This window comes from Mustela nigripes, chromosome 6 (genome assembly GCF_022355385.1).
Source record: "Mustela nigripes isolate SB6536 chromosome 6, MUSNIG.SB6536, whole genome shotgun sequence".
Classification (NCBI taxonomy): domain Eukaryota; kingdom Metazoa; phylum Chordata; class Mammalia; order Carnivora; family Mustelidae; genus Mustela; species Mustela nigripes.
Genome location: NC_081562.1, coordinates 15,076,759 through 15,094,438, shown reverse-complemented (window position 1 = coordinate 15,094,438; position 17,680 = coordinate 15,076,759). Strand labels below are relative to the sequence as shown.

The window sequence follows — 17,680 nt, the reverse complement described above, 5'->3', positions numbered from 1 at the left end:
AGCATTTGTTAAATGAATATATAATTGAGCAACTGGTCAAATGGTGTTATTATTTATGAAGATAGGACACACAGGAAAAGTCCTTTGTTGTTGAGATAGAGATAACAGAGAAGATGATCTTTGTGGTTTTTAATTTTTTTAGAGAGGGGGTTGGGGGTGGGCCAGAGGAGGAGGGAGAGAATAAAATCTCCTCCACACCCAGCATGGGGCCTGACACAGGGCTTCAACTCACAACCCTGAGATCATGACCTGAGCCAAAAGACTCAGATACTTAACCAACTTAGCCACCTAGGTGCCCCAATGATCTCTGTTTTGAACAAGGTGAGTTTAAGGTAATATAATACACACATTTTAAAAATATTTTTATTTAACTATTTGACAGAGAGAGACACAGTGAGAGAGGAAACATAGGCAGGAGAAGTAGGAGCAGAAGCAGGCTCCCCACTGAACAGGGAGCCTGATGTGGGATCCCAGGACCCTGGGATCATGACCTGAGCCAATGGCAGTCACTTAATGACTGAGCCACCCAGGTGACCCTATAATACATTCAAATAGACAGGGAATCTATATATAATGGATGCATATCTGGGGATCAGGAGAGAGATATGAGCTGAAAATGCTGATTTGAATTCTGAGCAAACAGATGCTAACTGACTTTCTGAAGAGATAAGACTGCCTAGGAATTATGTAAAATGAAAAAAAGGGTGATCAGAGACGTGAGGGGCATTTAAGAGCTGAACAGAAAAAGAGAAGTAAAGGAAGAACACTAATAGCTTGGCAGAAAAAAAAAACAAACAAAAAAACAAAAACAAGAGGAGGGCCCTCTAACCAATGCAAGGGGAAGAAGAGGAAAGTATGGTCAAAAGTGTCAAACATGGTAAAAAGTCAAGGAATGAAAAATTTAAAAGTATCCTTTGGATGAATACTGTCTTGGTGAAGTAGATGCAGTGGAACCCAGACTAGGAGTGGATTGAAGAAGGGTAAGTAGAAGATTAAAAAATGAAATCAGCCAATATTAGACATCTTATTCATTAAGTCTGGCTATATAAATAAATTGAGAAACAGAGTTACAGGAGAAGAACATACTCAAGGGTAGGTTTTCTTCCCCTGTTGGTTTTCTTGTTCTTATAGAACTGGGACTTGTGCATGTTTAAGTGCTGACTGGAATAAACCAAAAAGAGGTTAAAGAAAGGATAAGAGAATAAATCATCAAAATGAGAGTGACTGTGTGTGTGTGTGAGAAAACATCATGCAGCACACCCTGAATATATACAATTTTTGTCAACTATACCCCAATAAAGCTGTTAAAAACATGAGTTTAAAATGGGGTATAGCTGAAAACACTGGTTTTGAATAAGGAAAGCAATATCTCTTCTACTGAAATCAGACTATAGAAGGAAAGAATGGGTAAGGATGTAGGTACATTTATAGATTTGGTTACTAAAAATTAAGAGAATCTACATGTGATAATGTCAACTGTGTTTTAAACACATTGAAGTTTAAATGTCAAAAATAATTTCTTCACTAAAAATTATTTCTCTGAATTACGAGTTTAAGATACACATTAGCATCAAAGTTAAATGAAGTAACTATCACATTCCTAAATGCTAGACTTAACAAAAAAAATTTTAAGAATATTTATCAAATATCTACTTGCACAGGACACTGTTAACACAGAGAGAGCTCTTTCCCCAAATATCTGTACAGCCTTGTCACCTCTCTTTCTTTAGGTCTCTGTTCTCACACTCTGCTTTATTTCCCTTCATTATACTTACCACCACCTGACATATTCTATTTGTTTTATTGCCTGTTTGTCCTCCTAGACTAGAAGGATCTCAAGGGGAGGGGCCTTCTCTTATTCACTGTTGTATCTCCAGTAACAAAATAGTGCCTGCCAAAAATATGAACGAAAAATAAATTTGTGTTTGAATGAAATGGTACCTTCTCTTCAGGAAAAAGAATTGCAATCTGTTAAATGAAGGAGAAATGAATATACAAGGACTATATCAATATTTACAAATTAAAGAAATATTTACTTCTTTTTAATGGTATTTAACGGTGATATAGGAAGCAATACCAAAAAATGACGTAAGAGTTCACAAGACTATGAAATCCAGACAACATGATAAAAAATTTATTATGGAAAAGGCAGCATGTGGACTGGACCTTAAAGGGGTGGGTAGATTTTTAACTGTAGAATTCTTTTTTTTAGTCTATTCAAAGAGTTGTACAACCATCACCTTCTAGAACAGTTTCATCACCTCAAAAAGAAACCCTATGCCCCTTAGCTACCACCTCCTAACTACCCAGTCAGCCCTAAGAAGCCACCAATCTACTTTCTGTCTCTACATATTTGCCTATTCTAGACATTTCATAGAAATATAATCAAATCATCTGTGAAATTTTGAGACTGGCTTCTTCAAATAGCATGTTTTTAAGGTTAATCCATGTTGTATCAGTACTTCATTTCTTTTTATTATTGAATATTACTCCATTGTATGGATATAACATATTTTAACCATTCATCAGTAGATGGCCATTCGGGTTGTTTCTACCCTTTCACTATTATGAATAACAGTAAATTATTAAAAGAATAGTCCTATTAACATTCATATATAAGTTTTTGTGTGGTATAATTTTAATAATAGATAAGTAAGGGATAGAAATGAAATTTCTTTCTTAAGTAGGCTCCACCCCCAAAGTGGGGCTTGAACTCACAACCTTGAGATCAAGAGTGGCATGCTCTACCAACTGAGCCAGAACTGAAACATTTTGAATCATTCAATCCCAAATGTGACATCTTCAAGACAATACTTTCACTGATAAGGCAAAGTGAATTTTCATAAAGCTTAATTTATTCATGTCAAAGGACTGTCCTTTATTCTCCAAAAATGTCCTTCGGAATTTCTTTTTTTAAATGTTAAAGCATCCTTTTTAAATGAAATGATGGCAGTGTTGAAAGGTAATTTTGGGGAGTGCCTGGGTGGCTCAGTTGGTTGGGTGTCTGACTCTTGATCTCAGCTCAGATCTTGATCTCAGGGTTGTGAGCTCAAGCCCTGCACTGTGCTTCATGCTGGGCATGGAGCCTACTTAAAAAAAACAAAAGCAAAAAACAAAAAAAGGTAGTTTTGTTAATTTACTTAGGTAAAATAAACTTCGTTAAATCTAATCCAAAAATCTAGGAAATTCTGTTAACTAAAGGAAATGGCATGAAGGTAAGAAGGTAGAAATCCACAAGATAGCCTGAATGCCAACTAAGGAGACTGCACATTATCCTATGGTCAATAAGGAAATGAATAAAGTTTTTTAAGTATAAAATAACTTCTTCTGGATGTCATCTCATACAATGAACAGCAACTGATCTACAACTATATAAAAAGCATGGAATTCAGTGCTATAAAAACAGACTAAATAATTTTTATAACTTAGTCTTTAGTAAAAGAAAAAAGTCTCTCTATTTATTATTGACATCTTTATCCATCTTTCAGAGAGGGCAATGCTTAGTAGTTAAAAATAATATTTTAAAAAGGAAAATATGGGAATTAAAAAAAGGAAAATATGGGATTACTCCTACTGTGCCTACAAGCTTTATTTCACTCATTTGACAATGTGAGCTGCTGGGTATATAAAGATATCATATAACCCCTATCCTACAGAAGCTTATAGTCTAGATTTTATAAATGTATCAAATACTCTAGAAGAAACTGACCACAAACATGTAATTAGATATTATTCACCTAGGGTTTTCAATTTGGTAGCAAATAAAAAAAACACTTAACAGTCATATTTTAAGCATTTTACATTTGTTACCTAACCTAATCCTCTTTAACAGTTTTATGAAAAAGTTATTATTACTATATTATTTTAGGATATTTATTAATACATTAAAATATATTACATTTATCTTTTCCCAGAATCAATGTTAATGACATCAATTCTGCTGAGTGCTTTCAATATACAGTTGCTGTATCATTCCTATCAACATACAAACATTCTGTAATCTTGCCAATCTTGAAAAAAAAAAATCCTCTCTTGAGTTCACATTCCAATCCAGGCCCCTCATCATTTTTCTGATCCCCTTCTATCAAAACTCCCTAAAAGAGCTATCTGTAGAAGTTGTCCCCCAAATTCTCTCCTCTCAGCCTCTTCGCCATTCCAGAAAGGCTCCGCCTCTGACACTACCAAAACCACTCCAGTCAAGACTATAAATGACCTCAAAATCCTAAATAAGATTCTTAATTTTTAGTCCTCATCTCACTTGACCTATCAGCAACACCTGACATAGATAAAGCACACTCTTGGAAATACTTTCTTTACTTGGCCTCTAAGACGCCATATTCTTCTGGGTTTTCTTCTCATATTACTAGATACTCCTTCTCAATCTCCTGTGCTAATTCTTCCACAGCTCCACAATTTCTACACATTAGAGTATCCTAGTATATCCTAAAATAATATAGTAATAATAACTGTCCTTGGACCTGCTCTGTTTTCTATCTACACCCACTTCCTTATGTTCTCACAAAGTCTCATGACTCCACTAAAATTTAACAGGATAGGGATTTTTTTTTTAGCTATTTTTGTTAATGCTGAATGTCCTGAACCTAAAACAATGCCTGGCATGTAGTAGATGCATGACAAATATTTGTTCAACGAAAGGATGAATGAATAAGTGGCTTTAAATATTATCTACAAACTGATGACTCTCCAATTTATACCTCCTATCGGGAGCTCTCTCCTGAACTCCTGATATATCCAACTGTCAAACAGCCATCTCTACTTGGATGTACAATAAACATTTCAAACTCAATGAGTCCAAAAGAGAATCCCAATCACCCTCTCATTGGCTTCTGCAAATGACTTCACTTTCTTTGCCATGTGCAGCTTTAGCCTAGTTCCCCAAACCAACAATTCTGAAATAATTCATAATTCCTTCTCTTTCTCTAATACACATATACAATCTGCCAAAAGAGACCACACGAGAGGGGGTAGGGTCAGAGGGAGAGGCAGACTCCCTGCTGAGCAGGAAGCCTGATGATGATGCGGGACTGGATCCTAGGACTCCAAGATCATGACCTGAGCCGAAGGCAGTCGTTTAACCTGAGCCACCCAGGAACCCAACATTATGGATTCTTCCTTCAAAATATACTCAGAATTTACTATTTCTCACTACATCCACCACTATCACTGTGGTACAAGCCACTACCATCTCTCACCTGGAAGAATGCAACAGCCTCCTCTTTCTTGTCCACCTTCTCCTCCCAATCCAGAACTGTGATCAGAGATTACACCACTCCTCTGCTTATAATCCTGCAATCATTCCATCTTTGCTCTGAATAAAAGCCCAGATCTTGACAACTGCCTTATATTTATCTCTTTTCAGTCTGGCCCTGTTGTATCTCTGGCCTCACCTACTATCACCACTATTTTGCTCCTTTTATATTACTTTTGCTGTTTCTTCCAAAGGTTAAACTCATTTCCACTTCCCTGCCTTTTCCCTCACTGTTCCCCCAGCCTGAAATGCCTTTTCCCTAAGGTATCCGCAATCCATTACCTGTTTCATCAGTTTGTTCAACTGCTACCTTCTCTGAGTTTTCCCCAATCACCATATTTAAAACTGCAAGGAGGGGCACCTAGGTGGCTCAGTCTGTTGAGCTGCATTCAGCTCAGGTCATGATCTTGGGGTCCTGGTATGGAGCCCCAAGTTGGGCTCCCTGCTCAGTGCGGAGTCTGCTTCTCTCTCTGCTCCTGCCCCAGGCTCCTGCTCGCTCACTCTCACTCTCTCAAATAAAAATCTTTAAAAATTAAACAAAACAAAAACTGCAAGGATAATCCCACCTCCACTGTATTGTATTCTATATCCCCTATCGCTGCTCTGTATTTCTCTACACCTTTTATCACCAGCAACTCCTATATATCTGACTTTCTGGAACATGTTGCTGGAAAAGGCTAAGAATTTTTGTTTCATTCACTGCGCTATCTCTGGTGTTAAAAGCAGTGCCTGGTATACAGCAGTGATCAATAAGCTATCTGTTAAACAAATGCTTTCATTTCCACCAGGGGGCCTAATAATCATCTAGCCTGGGATTTCAGGAAAAGATCATAAAGCTTCTCCAAAATTTTTTTCAGTGCTCTGATCCCTAGAAGGCTTTATACTTTGTCTAGAAAGAAAAACTGTATTTTCTCTAGTCAGCCACAAGGAGGAGTTGAGAGGAAGAGCTGAGCAAAGAGAAAACAGATGTTTCACTTGCTTTTCCTAGGCAACCCCGAGGTGGAAGAAAAGTGGATGTGGAGGCGCCTGTACTGAATGAAAGGTTTTCTGCACACTGTGAGTTACCTAGACACACACAAACGTAAACACGCAAAGCCGCGATCCTTTCCAACGCCACAAAGAGGCCAAGAAAAATCAACCCATCCACCGGGCACTGAGAACCGGGAGGGTGTTTCACTCCACCGCTAAGAATTCCCCACGAACGCAGGGGAAGAGTTCCCACTAGCGCAGAGGCATGTTAACTCACACACGAAGGCCGACGTGGTCCAGGCTGCCGGGACTCGCGGGCCAGAGAACTATTAAATCAATTCCGTTTCCTATTCAAGGCACCTCTAATTCTGAAAATGGCTCGAGTACCGCGGTCCCAGGTCTGAGTTCTCGGATTCTCCGACTGCAGGTCAAGTCCTGATTCATGCAGCCCCGAAATCCCCATTTCCCACGGGACTCCCGACTTACCGCCACCTGTTGATGCCCACATTGGAGGAGCCGGCGAACCAGGGGTCGAGGATGTAGACGCAGCGGATGGTGTTGGCGCCCTGAATGCACTCCTTCAGGGCGGGGTTGTCGTGAAGCCGGAGCCCCTTTCGGAACCAGTGCACGGCGTTCACCCCCATCCCGGGGGCGCGGCGGCGGCCGGCGTGTCCTCGCCCAGTTCCCCCACCGAGAAATTCAAGGAAGGAAGGGCCGGCTCATAGCCGACACCTCTGCTTCCAGGGGAGCCGCCACACCCAAGGAGAGGGGAGAGGGCGGCGGACGGGGGAAAAAAGGAAAAAATGAATCCGAGGAGGGGGCCGGAGGAGGAAGGGGCGCGGGACTCGCGGCTGGGAGATGAATGGAGGCTGCCGTCAGCGGAGTCCGGGTGTGACGCCCTTTAGGAGCCGGCGCCCGCAGCAACCGCCGGCACGAGGCGCATCGCTCCGAGGGCCTCGGAGCCCGGGGAGTGAGTACGTTCCACGAGCCCGGGCCGCCACGACGGCCCCGACCGGCCCCGGCAGCCCCAGGAGGTTCGTCACGGAAACCTCGCCCCACCGAGGCAGCCCCGGAGGCGAAAACGGGCCGCCTGAGGCGAGCCACCGAGAGGGATGAGAGGGGATCCAGCCACAGTCGGCCACGCTGTCTCTCGGGCCGGGGAAGAGCAGTGAGCACGGAGGCTGTGGTCGAGGCCGCTGGACGGTTGCCGGCCGGTGACCGGTCCCGAGGCTGCCCGGGTGACTCCACGGCCACCGCCGCGTCAGCTGCCTCGGCCCCGCCCCCGGGTCCTCATTGGAGCGCGCGCTCCCCACGTGACCCCCGGCACCTCACGTTTCTGAAGTGTGTTTACTACAGCGTCTCTGACTGAGGAATCCGCTCGCTAGGCAGTCGCTCCTAGGGGGCGGCAGCTGCTTGGTCTCAAAGCCGTCGACCCTCGCTAAGACTCTACACTCCCTTCCTCTGCCTTTTTTCTTCGCCGACTGGTCGCCTACAAGCTCGCCCGGTGACCGCAGGCCCCATGTGAGGGAGGCCTTAGCCCCGCCTCTGGAGGCCGTGAGCATCCCCTATTGGCTGAGGCTTTCTGAGACCCGGATGAGCACGGGGCTGCAGGGAGCTCGCGGGCGCGCGCTCGGCTGAGATGGCGCGCGTGCGCTCTCGCTGCGTTCCTGAGGGAAGGAGGGAGCGGCCGGCGGGCTGGAGCGCGCGGCCGGCGATCTGGAACGCGCTCTGGGATTCCTCCTGTGGCGTTCCGGGAAGGCCTGGATGCAGCCGGGTGCCATCCAGTAGTCGGCGAGGGAGTTCGGCGGGGAATGAGCGCGGGATGGGTAGAAAGGAGAGAAGAAAGCTCCTCAGACTTCAAGTCCAGCCCTGTGCTGAAGTGCAGCTTTGGCTAAAGAGCCCGACTTTGGAGTGTGTGGAGCTCGCGCTCCCCCCGGCCCCCGCCATTCTTCCGGCCCTCGTGGTGTGGCTCCCTCCGACGCGCTCTGGGGAGTAGGGATAATGGCATGGCAGGTGCCAGGCACCTGGAATTCCTTAATTCTATGTATGTATCTTCAAGCTGTCAGCCGGGATTTCTCATCCTTAGTGTGGTAGAGCGACAGTGAAGCATCAGGCCAGGCCATTCCTTTCGACATGTGTGATGCCCTTTTATTGATTAAGCGATTACCGAATGAGCCAGGCACTGCTCAAAGTGCTCGAGGCACAGGAGAGAAATAGACAAAAATCTCAGCCCCGGTGGAATTTACATCTCTTAACCTTCAAACATGCTATTTTTTTTCCTTTATAAAACGTTCTTCTTTGGAATGTGCTATTCACCATAGCAACCTTTGAGCTACCTAGTATATTTCTATACATCCTTTAAGACTCAGATGAACGTGCTACCTAATTTGTGAAAATACCCCTGTCATCCAGAGCAGATTTAGGACGTACACCCCTCTCTCCAGGTGTGTCTCTGAAACATTAACATAATGTGGTGAAGATTAAATGAAAAGTACCTACTTTGATTCCTAGAGTGAAGTGGGTGTTCAATAATAGTGTTTATTATCATAATAATGTGTCTCTGATTTCCTCTCAAGGACAGGGTGGCTGTCCAGCTTGTTTTCTGAATCATCAATACCCAGTTTAGAGCCTGACGCATATGCATTGCAATGTTCATTGAAAGAATTAGTGAATGAATGAATGCTCTCTGCCACCAAGGTTAAAAGGAGGGAAGTTATGGCAATTGTTACGGGTTGAGTTGTGTCCTTCTAAAATTCATATAACCCCCAGTACCTGTGAATGTGCCCTTACTTGGAAATAAGGTCTTTGCAGATGATCGAGTTAAGATGATGTCATTAGGGTGGGCCCTAATCCAATATGACTAGTGTACTTACAAATTTAGAAATTTGGACACAGAGACAGACTCACAGACAAAGAGAATGCCATGTGAAGATTGGTATCATGCTACCATAAGCCAAGAACAATTCAAAGCTAGGAGAGTGACCTGGAACAGATCCTTCCCTAGCACCTTCAGAGGGGGCATGACCCTCCCAACACTTTGATTTCAGATTTCCAGCCTCCAGAATGATGAGAGAATAAATTCCCGTTGTTCTAAGTCACTCATTTTGTGGTACTTTGTTATAGCAGCTCTAGCAAACAATACTGTAAATTCAATCATCTAGTCAGCCAATATCTGGATAGTCTTCTCTAACCCTGCTTCTATGGTCATAAAAAAGGCATAGCATCCCTTCCTTGATTTTTTAAGAGCATTTAAAGTTATATATACGAAACCCTTTGTTCACTATAAAGTATTAAATATTTGTTATTTTTATCAGTGGAGATGAGCCTTGGGTGATTACTACTCTGAAGGATCCATCCTCTATGCATAGGATGTGCACACAGAGCTGTGCCCTCACTTGGATTGCCTCGTTCTCCAGGGTCTCTTGTATTTTTTAAAATACAGTGTTTTGTGTTTCATTTTAGGCAGTTTTAAAGTAAGTAGATTATGCCTAAAGACATAAGAATTGTTTTCAAGCAATCAGATGAAATTAGAATGGAGAGAGAATATCGATTTGTGTAGAATGGACTTATGTTTGCCAATTGTTCATTTAATAAAGACGGATTTTTTTTTAACAGGCAGCTGTGTGTGGGTGTGTGTGTAACTTTTCAGTACAGAAAAGTACTGATTGATTTTAAAAATGTCAGTACCGTCAACTGTGCATTCCTCAAAGACTAAGGGTTTTTATGACACACAGGTGGTTACTTTAATGTAGCGATTACAGGGAAGGAGTAACCATTTTATAACTACTGTGATTTATTGAGCACCTACTATGTGCCACGCACATTGGGTTATTATTAGCCCTCATAATAATCTTCTGAGGCAACTTATTATTATTATTTATTAATTTATGCCTGCTTTCCTGATGAAGACACTAAAGCTCAGAAATACAAACAACTAGTTAAACAAGATGAAAAACCAAGACTGTTTCAGAATCCAAACTCCTTGTTTATGTATATTATCCCTCATTGATATCACCACTCCCCTTCTTTTTCAGAGTGAGTATTTATGTTTAAAGGGGTAGAGCATTGTCAGAAATGTGTGAAGTTCTGGTTGGCTCCAATATCATGGGGTAGAAAGAGTATGGGATTAAGAAGAAGAGACTAGGTAATTACCTCAGCTAGCCAGTAATTAGTTGGTGATCTCAAACTAGTCACTTATGCTTTCTTAGACTGATTAATTAATCTATAAAACCAGCAGATTGGACCAGATGATTTCTAAGCTTTTTCTACTACATAAAAATGCTAGACCTCTATGAGCAGAACCTGACACAGATTCAAAAACACCTACCAAGAGTCCTGTTAGACTTTTTAACCGCCAACGTTAGATCAATACCTCTTCAATTTCATGAGCACACTTGACAAAAGTGTGTAAGCCTCTAAAGTGAAGACTTGTAGTCTCTCATGACCCCATCTGGCAGAGGTGATCTGAGGATATGTTCCCAAAACACAAATAATGAAGGAGTAGAGTATATGTTCAGCTCATTCAGTTACAACCACACCTCTCCAATGAGGTCTGAATCCCACCCTTGGAAAAGACCCCTGACACTCTTCCAAATTTGTCCTTCTTTAAGTACTCTCCCTCAGGCCTGGGGTATTCATCATGGCCCCCTCCCTGCCCCATTATCATTAATTATAAATTCCCAGTGATAATAAATTTTTAATGAAACATTCCTTGTTGGATTTACTGTGTGGTTTTTGTCTCCTCATTGGACACTGACTGATACAATCTGTTGACCAATTGAGTCCACACACAGATGTACCTGTGAACAGTTTTCTTGGTTGGTCTTACCCCCTTTTTGTTGCCCAAATGCATTTAGAAAGTGTAAATAGTTACAAATGTGGCAACATGATATTGTGAAATATCAGCCAACAATTCTACACCACAGATCTTTTTTTGTCCTGTGATCATTCCCATTCCGATCATTGGATGTGAGTCCCCTGTTGCCTCAGAGGGGCAGAAGTTGAGGACAAAGGTAGTCCAGTGTTTTTGTTCTAAATTCAAGGGCTTAGTTAGATAAAGATGTAAATCAGGAAGAATTTGTTGTTCCCCTCCTCTCTCCCCAACACTATACAAAAATTATTTAAGCTGACATGGGCTATGGGTATAAGGAAAATTAGACAGATATGCACTGATCTTTCTGAAACAAGAAGATAGTATTTCACCTATCCTTGTCTAGATTTAGCTCCAGATTCCTAGATGAGCTTAGGGTGTTCAGAAAGTAGAAGACATTTATGCCAACTTCCCATTTGAGATCTGGAGGCTGACCCTCATGGAGTCCCCGTATCATTTTACTGGGGCCCAGAACAAAAGCCTATGAAGGATGCCACTGGTCAGAGAGGGCCTGGAAAGCCCTGCCAAGCCTCCTAACTGGCTAAGAGAACAGCTAGATTTTTCTACATGTTCCTTCTTCCTCAGGGGACTGCAAAGGTTAGCTGAAAAAGAAAACCATCTAAGGGGTTTTGGGAGAGGGGACAGTATTACACAAAATGTCATGAGAGGTTATAACCTGGGGCACCTGGGTGGCTCAGTCAGTTAAGCATCTGCCTTCGGCTCAGGTCCTGGGATGGAGCCAGAGTTGGGCTCCCTGCTCAACAGGAAGTCTGCTTCTCCCTCTCCCTCTGTATGTGATCTCTCTTTCTTCCTCTCTATCTCAAATAAATAAAATTAAAAAGAAAGAAAAGGAAAGAAAGGAAGAAAGGTTATAACCAACAACCAAATGGGGACTTGGGCATCTCAACGGATGCCATCCTAGAGAGACAGCAACACCTGAGGCCAGCACAGGATCACACATTCAGTAGATGGCAGTGTAGACAAGCGAGGAATGACAGCCTGGTCACAGACTTCCTTCTAAAGATGTGATGATCCTTAAACATCTGGGAACTTAAATGCTACCCTGAAGGTAAGCTGAGGAAAGGAAATGATTTTTCACAGTTGACTGAGTTGGGATGACAGGAAAATTCTAAAATGACCAAGAAACTAACCCAGTTTTCAACCAGGGTGTAGGTTGAGATATTAAGACAAACTAAGTTTAGCTATAGAAAATAGGACCCCTAGGAACTCTCTAGAGAACATACTCATAAATGACCAGTATTATTAACTCAAGGCAGAAGAAGAAAGAACAAGGTAGAGGAAGAAAAGTATACATGCTGGTGTGAGACCAGCGACTGCCCTGCCTGCTTCTTACTTTCCCTGACCCAACCTCTCGGAATTCCTGGAAAGCAAAGAAGTCGCTTGGGGCTGGTCATGCCACCTGGTGGCTAGCGCAAGAAGTACAAGCAGTTCCACAAAAATCCATACAATATATCCAAAAAAAAAAAAAAATCACCACTGCAAAGAGCTACTGTTAAGATGGGATCAGGAGGGAGACAAACCATAAGAGACTCTTAATCTCACAAAACAAACTGAGGGTTGCTGGGGGGTGAGGGGCGTAGCAGGATAGTGTGGCTGGGTTATGGACATTGAGGAGGGTATGTGCTATGGTGGATGCTGTGAAATGTGCAAGCCTGATTATTCACAGACCTGTACCCCTGGGGCAAATAATACATCATATATTAATTTTTTAAAAAAGCTACTGTTAAAACAATAAGGTTTGTGGAAAGCATTCAGTTGAGACAGACCCCTTAAAATGTATACAACTTAATAATGGCATCGTTAACAAAAAATAACCATCCTAATAAATTAGCAGTACAATTAAAAAGACAAGTTCAATCGCCAATAAAGAAATAAGTAATTAATAAAGGGCTTTACCTTTAAAAAATGTAGGTAACTTCATGGAAAGGGTATATGAACAGGTTGAGGCTATTAATTCCATAAATAAAAATCAGGTAGGATTCCAACTCTAAGACAGGGGACATGGCCAAATCACAAGAAGAGAGTAATACAGGATGAATTACGGGTATTCTACACAGCACTGTATCCCTCAGCAGCTCAGCAGTTCGCTGTGTTCAGCGGTGTGCACCCACTTTGACATTCAGCTGTTGTTACTTAGTGGAACAAAACATTAAGCTATTGGGTAAAACTGCAAATGAATCAACACAACTTTTGCCTTTTTCCGACATCATTTCCCTATTAGACAATCACAGACAGACTAATTTGCATATCAGAAACCCCTGTAGCAGAAGAGCTTGTAAGTCACTTTCCCTTCCCAGGTCTCAATGGGACCTTGACCTGCAGAGCCAACTGTATCCAGTTTCCAGCAGTCGCCCACCCTGACCACCAGGCTCACATTTCCTCCAGTCTTCAAAACCTAATCTTACCTCAAGCAAGCTCTTTCTAATTCTTCCTTAGCTGTTGTGACTCTCAGTTCACAAAGATCATTTTTAATAAATTAGCTTGGGGCGCCTGGGTGGCTCGGTGGGTTAAAGCCTCTGCCTTCTTCTCGGTTTATGATCCTAGGGTCCTGGGATGGAGCCCCACATCAGGCTCTCTGCTCAGCAGGGAGCCTGCTTCCTCTTCTCTCTCTGCCTGCCCCTCTGCCTAGTTGTGATCTCTGTCTGTCAAATAAATAAATAAAATCTTTAAAAAATAAAAAAATAAGAATAAAATAAATTAGCTTAAGGGGGTCCTGGATGGCTCAGTCAGTTAAGCATCTGCCTTCAGCTCAGGTCATGATACTGGGTCCTGGGATTAAGCCCCAGGTTGGGGATCCTGCTCAGGGCGGAACTTGCTTCTTCCTCTCCCTCTGCCCCTTCCTTCTCTAGTGCTCTTTATTTCTCTCTCTCTCTCTCAAATAGATAAATTAAATATTTTTTAAAAAATGACAAATCAACTTAATTTTACCTGTCATGCTCTGCCAAGTCAGCAGAAAACCCATCCTAGTCATTCTTAGAGTTTTCCTCTCACTTCCTGGGAGCCCTGTCAAGATATGTGGCCTCAAGCAGTGGGGCCCACATTTTGGGAGCCCTCAGTTGTCTATCCAGACTCTGGCCTCTGCATCTCTGCAGAGATGGCTAATGTCTCTCACACGGTCCCTTCAGATTCGGGTGCCATCTGCTGATGACAACAGGGCATTGGGCACAAGGCTGCCCTAATAAACACAATCCTCCCTCAACTGCCTGTTACAAATACAGGCAACATGGGGACTGGGCTGCTCTCTGTCCCTTGATCTGGGGAGGGCAGGGAGCAAGAGCCACCAGTAGCCTTCCAGATGATTGCCTAAGAAAGAGGAGGCCTCCTCCAGCCCCCCACCTTCAAGGATCCAGTCCGTCACTGGACTGGAGCTGAGGGTGCAAATGGATGTGGTAGGTAGCCCAGCTATGTTCCTACTTGATACTGGGGGCACCTATTTGGTCTTGACTTCCTTCTCTGGAACCCACTCCTCTAAAACTTACACCATCATGGGAGTGCCTGGCTTACGATCAACAATGCACTGATCCCCTGTTCTACATGTGGGAGGGACAAGCATTTACCCATAGATCCCTAACTGTGCCTGAATGTCCCCGCCCTATAGTAGGCAGAGACCTCTTACAAAAATGGAGGGCTGAAGTCATTTTCGGGCCTTATACTGAAAACTGTGTTTGGAACCTGCTGTGGTTCTCTTAACATCACCTTTACCCATTCCAACACAAATACGAAAAGGCTGGGATTCCCTAGTCAACCCAAACATCTGGGATCAGGGAATCCCTGGAAGAGGACTGTCAACCACACCCATTATGGTTCAACCTAAGGACCCCCATTACGACCCTCACAAAAAACAATACCCTCCCAAACCTGAAGCTAAACAGCCCATAATCATGGACTTCTTCTCCTCACAAGCTCACCCTGCAAAACGCCCATCCTAGCAGTTAAAAGAAGGAAATAGTTATCGCCTAGTCCAAGACTTATGAGCCATGGATGAGGCTGTTGTTATACCCCTACGCCCAACTGTGCCAAATCTGTCTGTCATCCAGGGCGCCATTCCTTCTAACAGTCTCTGGTTTATGGTCCTGGATATTAAAGATGCTTTCTTCTGCATCCCATTGGCTCAACAATCCCAGTTTCTGTTACATTTGAATGGAAACCCCGTTGTGGGCCTACCCAACAACTTACATGGACGGTACGCCCAAAGGGATTCAGGGATCACCCCATCAGTCTGGCCAAGCCCTCTCTAAGGATTTACAAGACTTACAACCTGTCCAAACCCTAAACTTTTTGGCAAAAAAGTCTCGACGTATCCAAATCCAAAGCTCAATGGATACAGCAGCAGGTGTCCTACCTGGGAGTTACCATAGCCTCTGGGAGACACCCCCGAACGGAAACGAGCCATAATGAACCCAGCCAAACCCATACCAGCAAACTGCTGATAAGCAGAGGAGGACCTGCATAGGTCTAACTAGGCTACTGCAGAGTCTGGATTCCCAGCTATGGACTTTTTGCCCAACCTCTTCATAAGGTTCTAAAAGGTAGATCAGACTCCACTCCCCTTAATTGGAGACCTTCACAACAGTCAACCATGGACGATTTAAAGAGCCTCTTAAGGGCACCTGAGTAGCTCAATCAGTTGAGGGTCTGCCTTCAGTTTGGGTCATGATATCATTGGGGTCATGATCTCAGGCTCCGCCTCTGCTCAGTGGGCGTCTCCTTCTCCCTGTTTCTCTCCCTTTATGCTCCCCCCCCCATCTCTCAGATAGATAGATAGAATATTTTAAAAATAATAATAAATAACAAGCCTCTTAAGCAGGGCCACTGTTATTGATCTAACCCAATCCAGCCAAAACTGTCCAATTTTATGCCCAGGAAAATGAGGACATCGCCCTTGGCATTTTAACACAAAAACTTGGGATCACTCCCTAGCCCAGGCTCTGAAGGTGTCACTGTTAATCTTGGGGGTGACCAGAATCTGCTTTATCCCTCCTCTCTCATGCCTATCTACCTCTTCCAGGCCCTGTTCTAAGCACCAGAAATACAAGAGTGAGCAAGCAGGGCCCTCTGTCCCCTGCGGAGCTGCCATGTTGTACAGAAACATTTGGCCCAAAATGGCATCTGTTAGGCCAAGTCACCAGACCTGGGGCTTAATTCCTAACCTAATTGCAGTTTCAACCTCCAGAAATGTATACCTACAGAGGGGAGTCATGCGTTTTCTTATCAGCACCAAGATCATCAGTCAACCCCCTGCCCCCACCAAGGGAAGCTTGAGGGTAGTCACCTTATAAAATGCCCTGGCTTTCTGCCTAAGGAACGGTGACCTTGCCTGAAACAATCCTTTTTTTTCTTTTGCTAATAATTTTCTGGTCCCACCCTCCGTCCTATCAAAACCCTCCGTTTTGCACAAATCCACAGACATCCCCTCTGCTCCTTTTGCACAAATCCACAGACATCCCCTCTGCTCGCTAGGAGGGATGCTGCCAATCCCAGAATGGCTTAAGAAAGATCTTCATATTTGCTGGGCTGAATTTTTGTTCTTGAACAACAGTGGTAACTGCAACACCACATGTAAGCCCCAAAGAAATTCTGGTAATTACTGATAAATGGAAGGGTAATGCTAACGAGACTTATCAAGGATAAACGAGACATTTTGAAATGAGAAAAAATAATACTGGTAACAATAATAATAGCATCAGTACTCATCAAGTGCTTTTCCTCTTATTTTTCTTAAAGATTTTAATTTATTTTGATATGCCCCCCCCCAATAATGGATCCGTGATTAAAGGAGCAAGACTGATATAAAGTGAAGGTCAAGCAAAGCTTTATTCCACACCAAGCATCAAGAATCAGACCGAACGTTGGGGGCCATACCTCTTACAGGAGAGGGTGAACTTTCTCTGTTTCAAGGACTCGCTTTTAAGGGCAAAGGCCATGTGGTTGGGCCTAGCCATGCACAGGTGGCCAATGAGATTGTAACACACAGAGGAAACTCCACAGTCATGTTAGGTCACACATAAGTGACCAATTGAATTACAATTTACCCTATAGTAGACATTTGACCTACCCTATCACCTTGGTTAGAATTGGCACCGAAAAGGCTCCCAAAGGGTGGGGCCCATACTCCTTGGTAGCTAGGGAGACAGTATGCATCCCGCCACTGATCAGATGTCTCCTCCTGGCCTGATCCACCCTTGAATCTGGGCTTTGTTACCTGGGGCTGGTTTCCAGGACTTGTTTTTAAGTAATTCCCCTGGGAGAAGGGGAGCAGGGACAGTTTAAGGGTCTGAGGGGTTAGAAGCCGGTGGGGGGTGGGAGTTTGGGGGAGCCAGGTGGTGGGTATTAGAGAGGGCACGGATTGCATGGAGCACTGGGTGTGGTGCAAAAATAATGAATACTGTTACGCCGAAAATAAATGAATTAATTTAAAAAAATAGGGGTTAAACAAAAAGGTTTTTGTTTAACGGGTGGATGCCTCTGGCTAAATAGGTCCTTACAATATGAGAGTGTGAGAGCATGAAAGAGAGAGAGCGCACAAGTAGGGAGGAGGGGTCAAGGAAGAC

At 43.4% G+C, this 17,680-nt stretch overlaps 1 protein-coding gene across 1 annotated transcript in view; it reads right to left on the bottom strand.

Annotated features, from left to right (window-relative positions):
* CRY1 (cryptochrome circadian regulator 1) overlaps positions 1 to 6,889 on the bottom strand; it is an 84,616-nt gene extending 77,727 nt beyond the window's left edge. Inside the window, exon 1 of the mRNA XM_059402173.1 lies at positions 6,725 to 6,889. Coding sequence (XP_059258156.1) covers positions 6,725 to 6,882 — 158 coding nt within the window. The 5' untranslated portion in view covers positions 6,883 to 6,889. The remainder of the gene's footprint in view (positions 1 to 6,724) is intronic.
* Between the last annotated feature and the right edge of the window lie 10,791 nt (positions 6,890 to 17,680).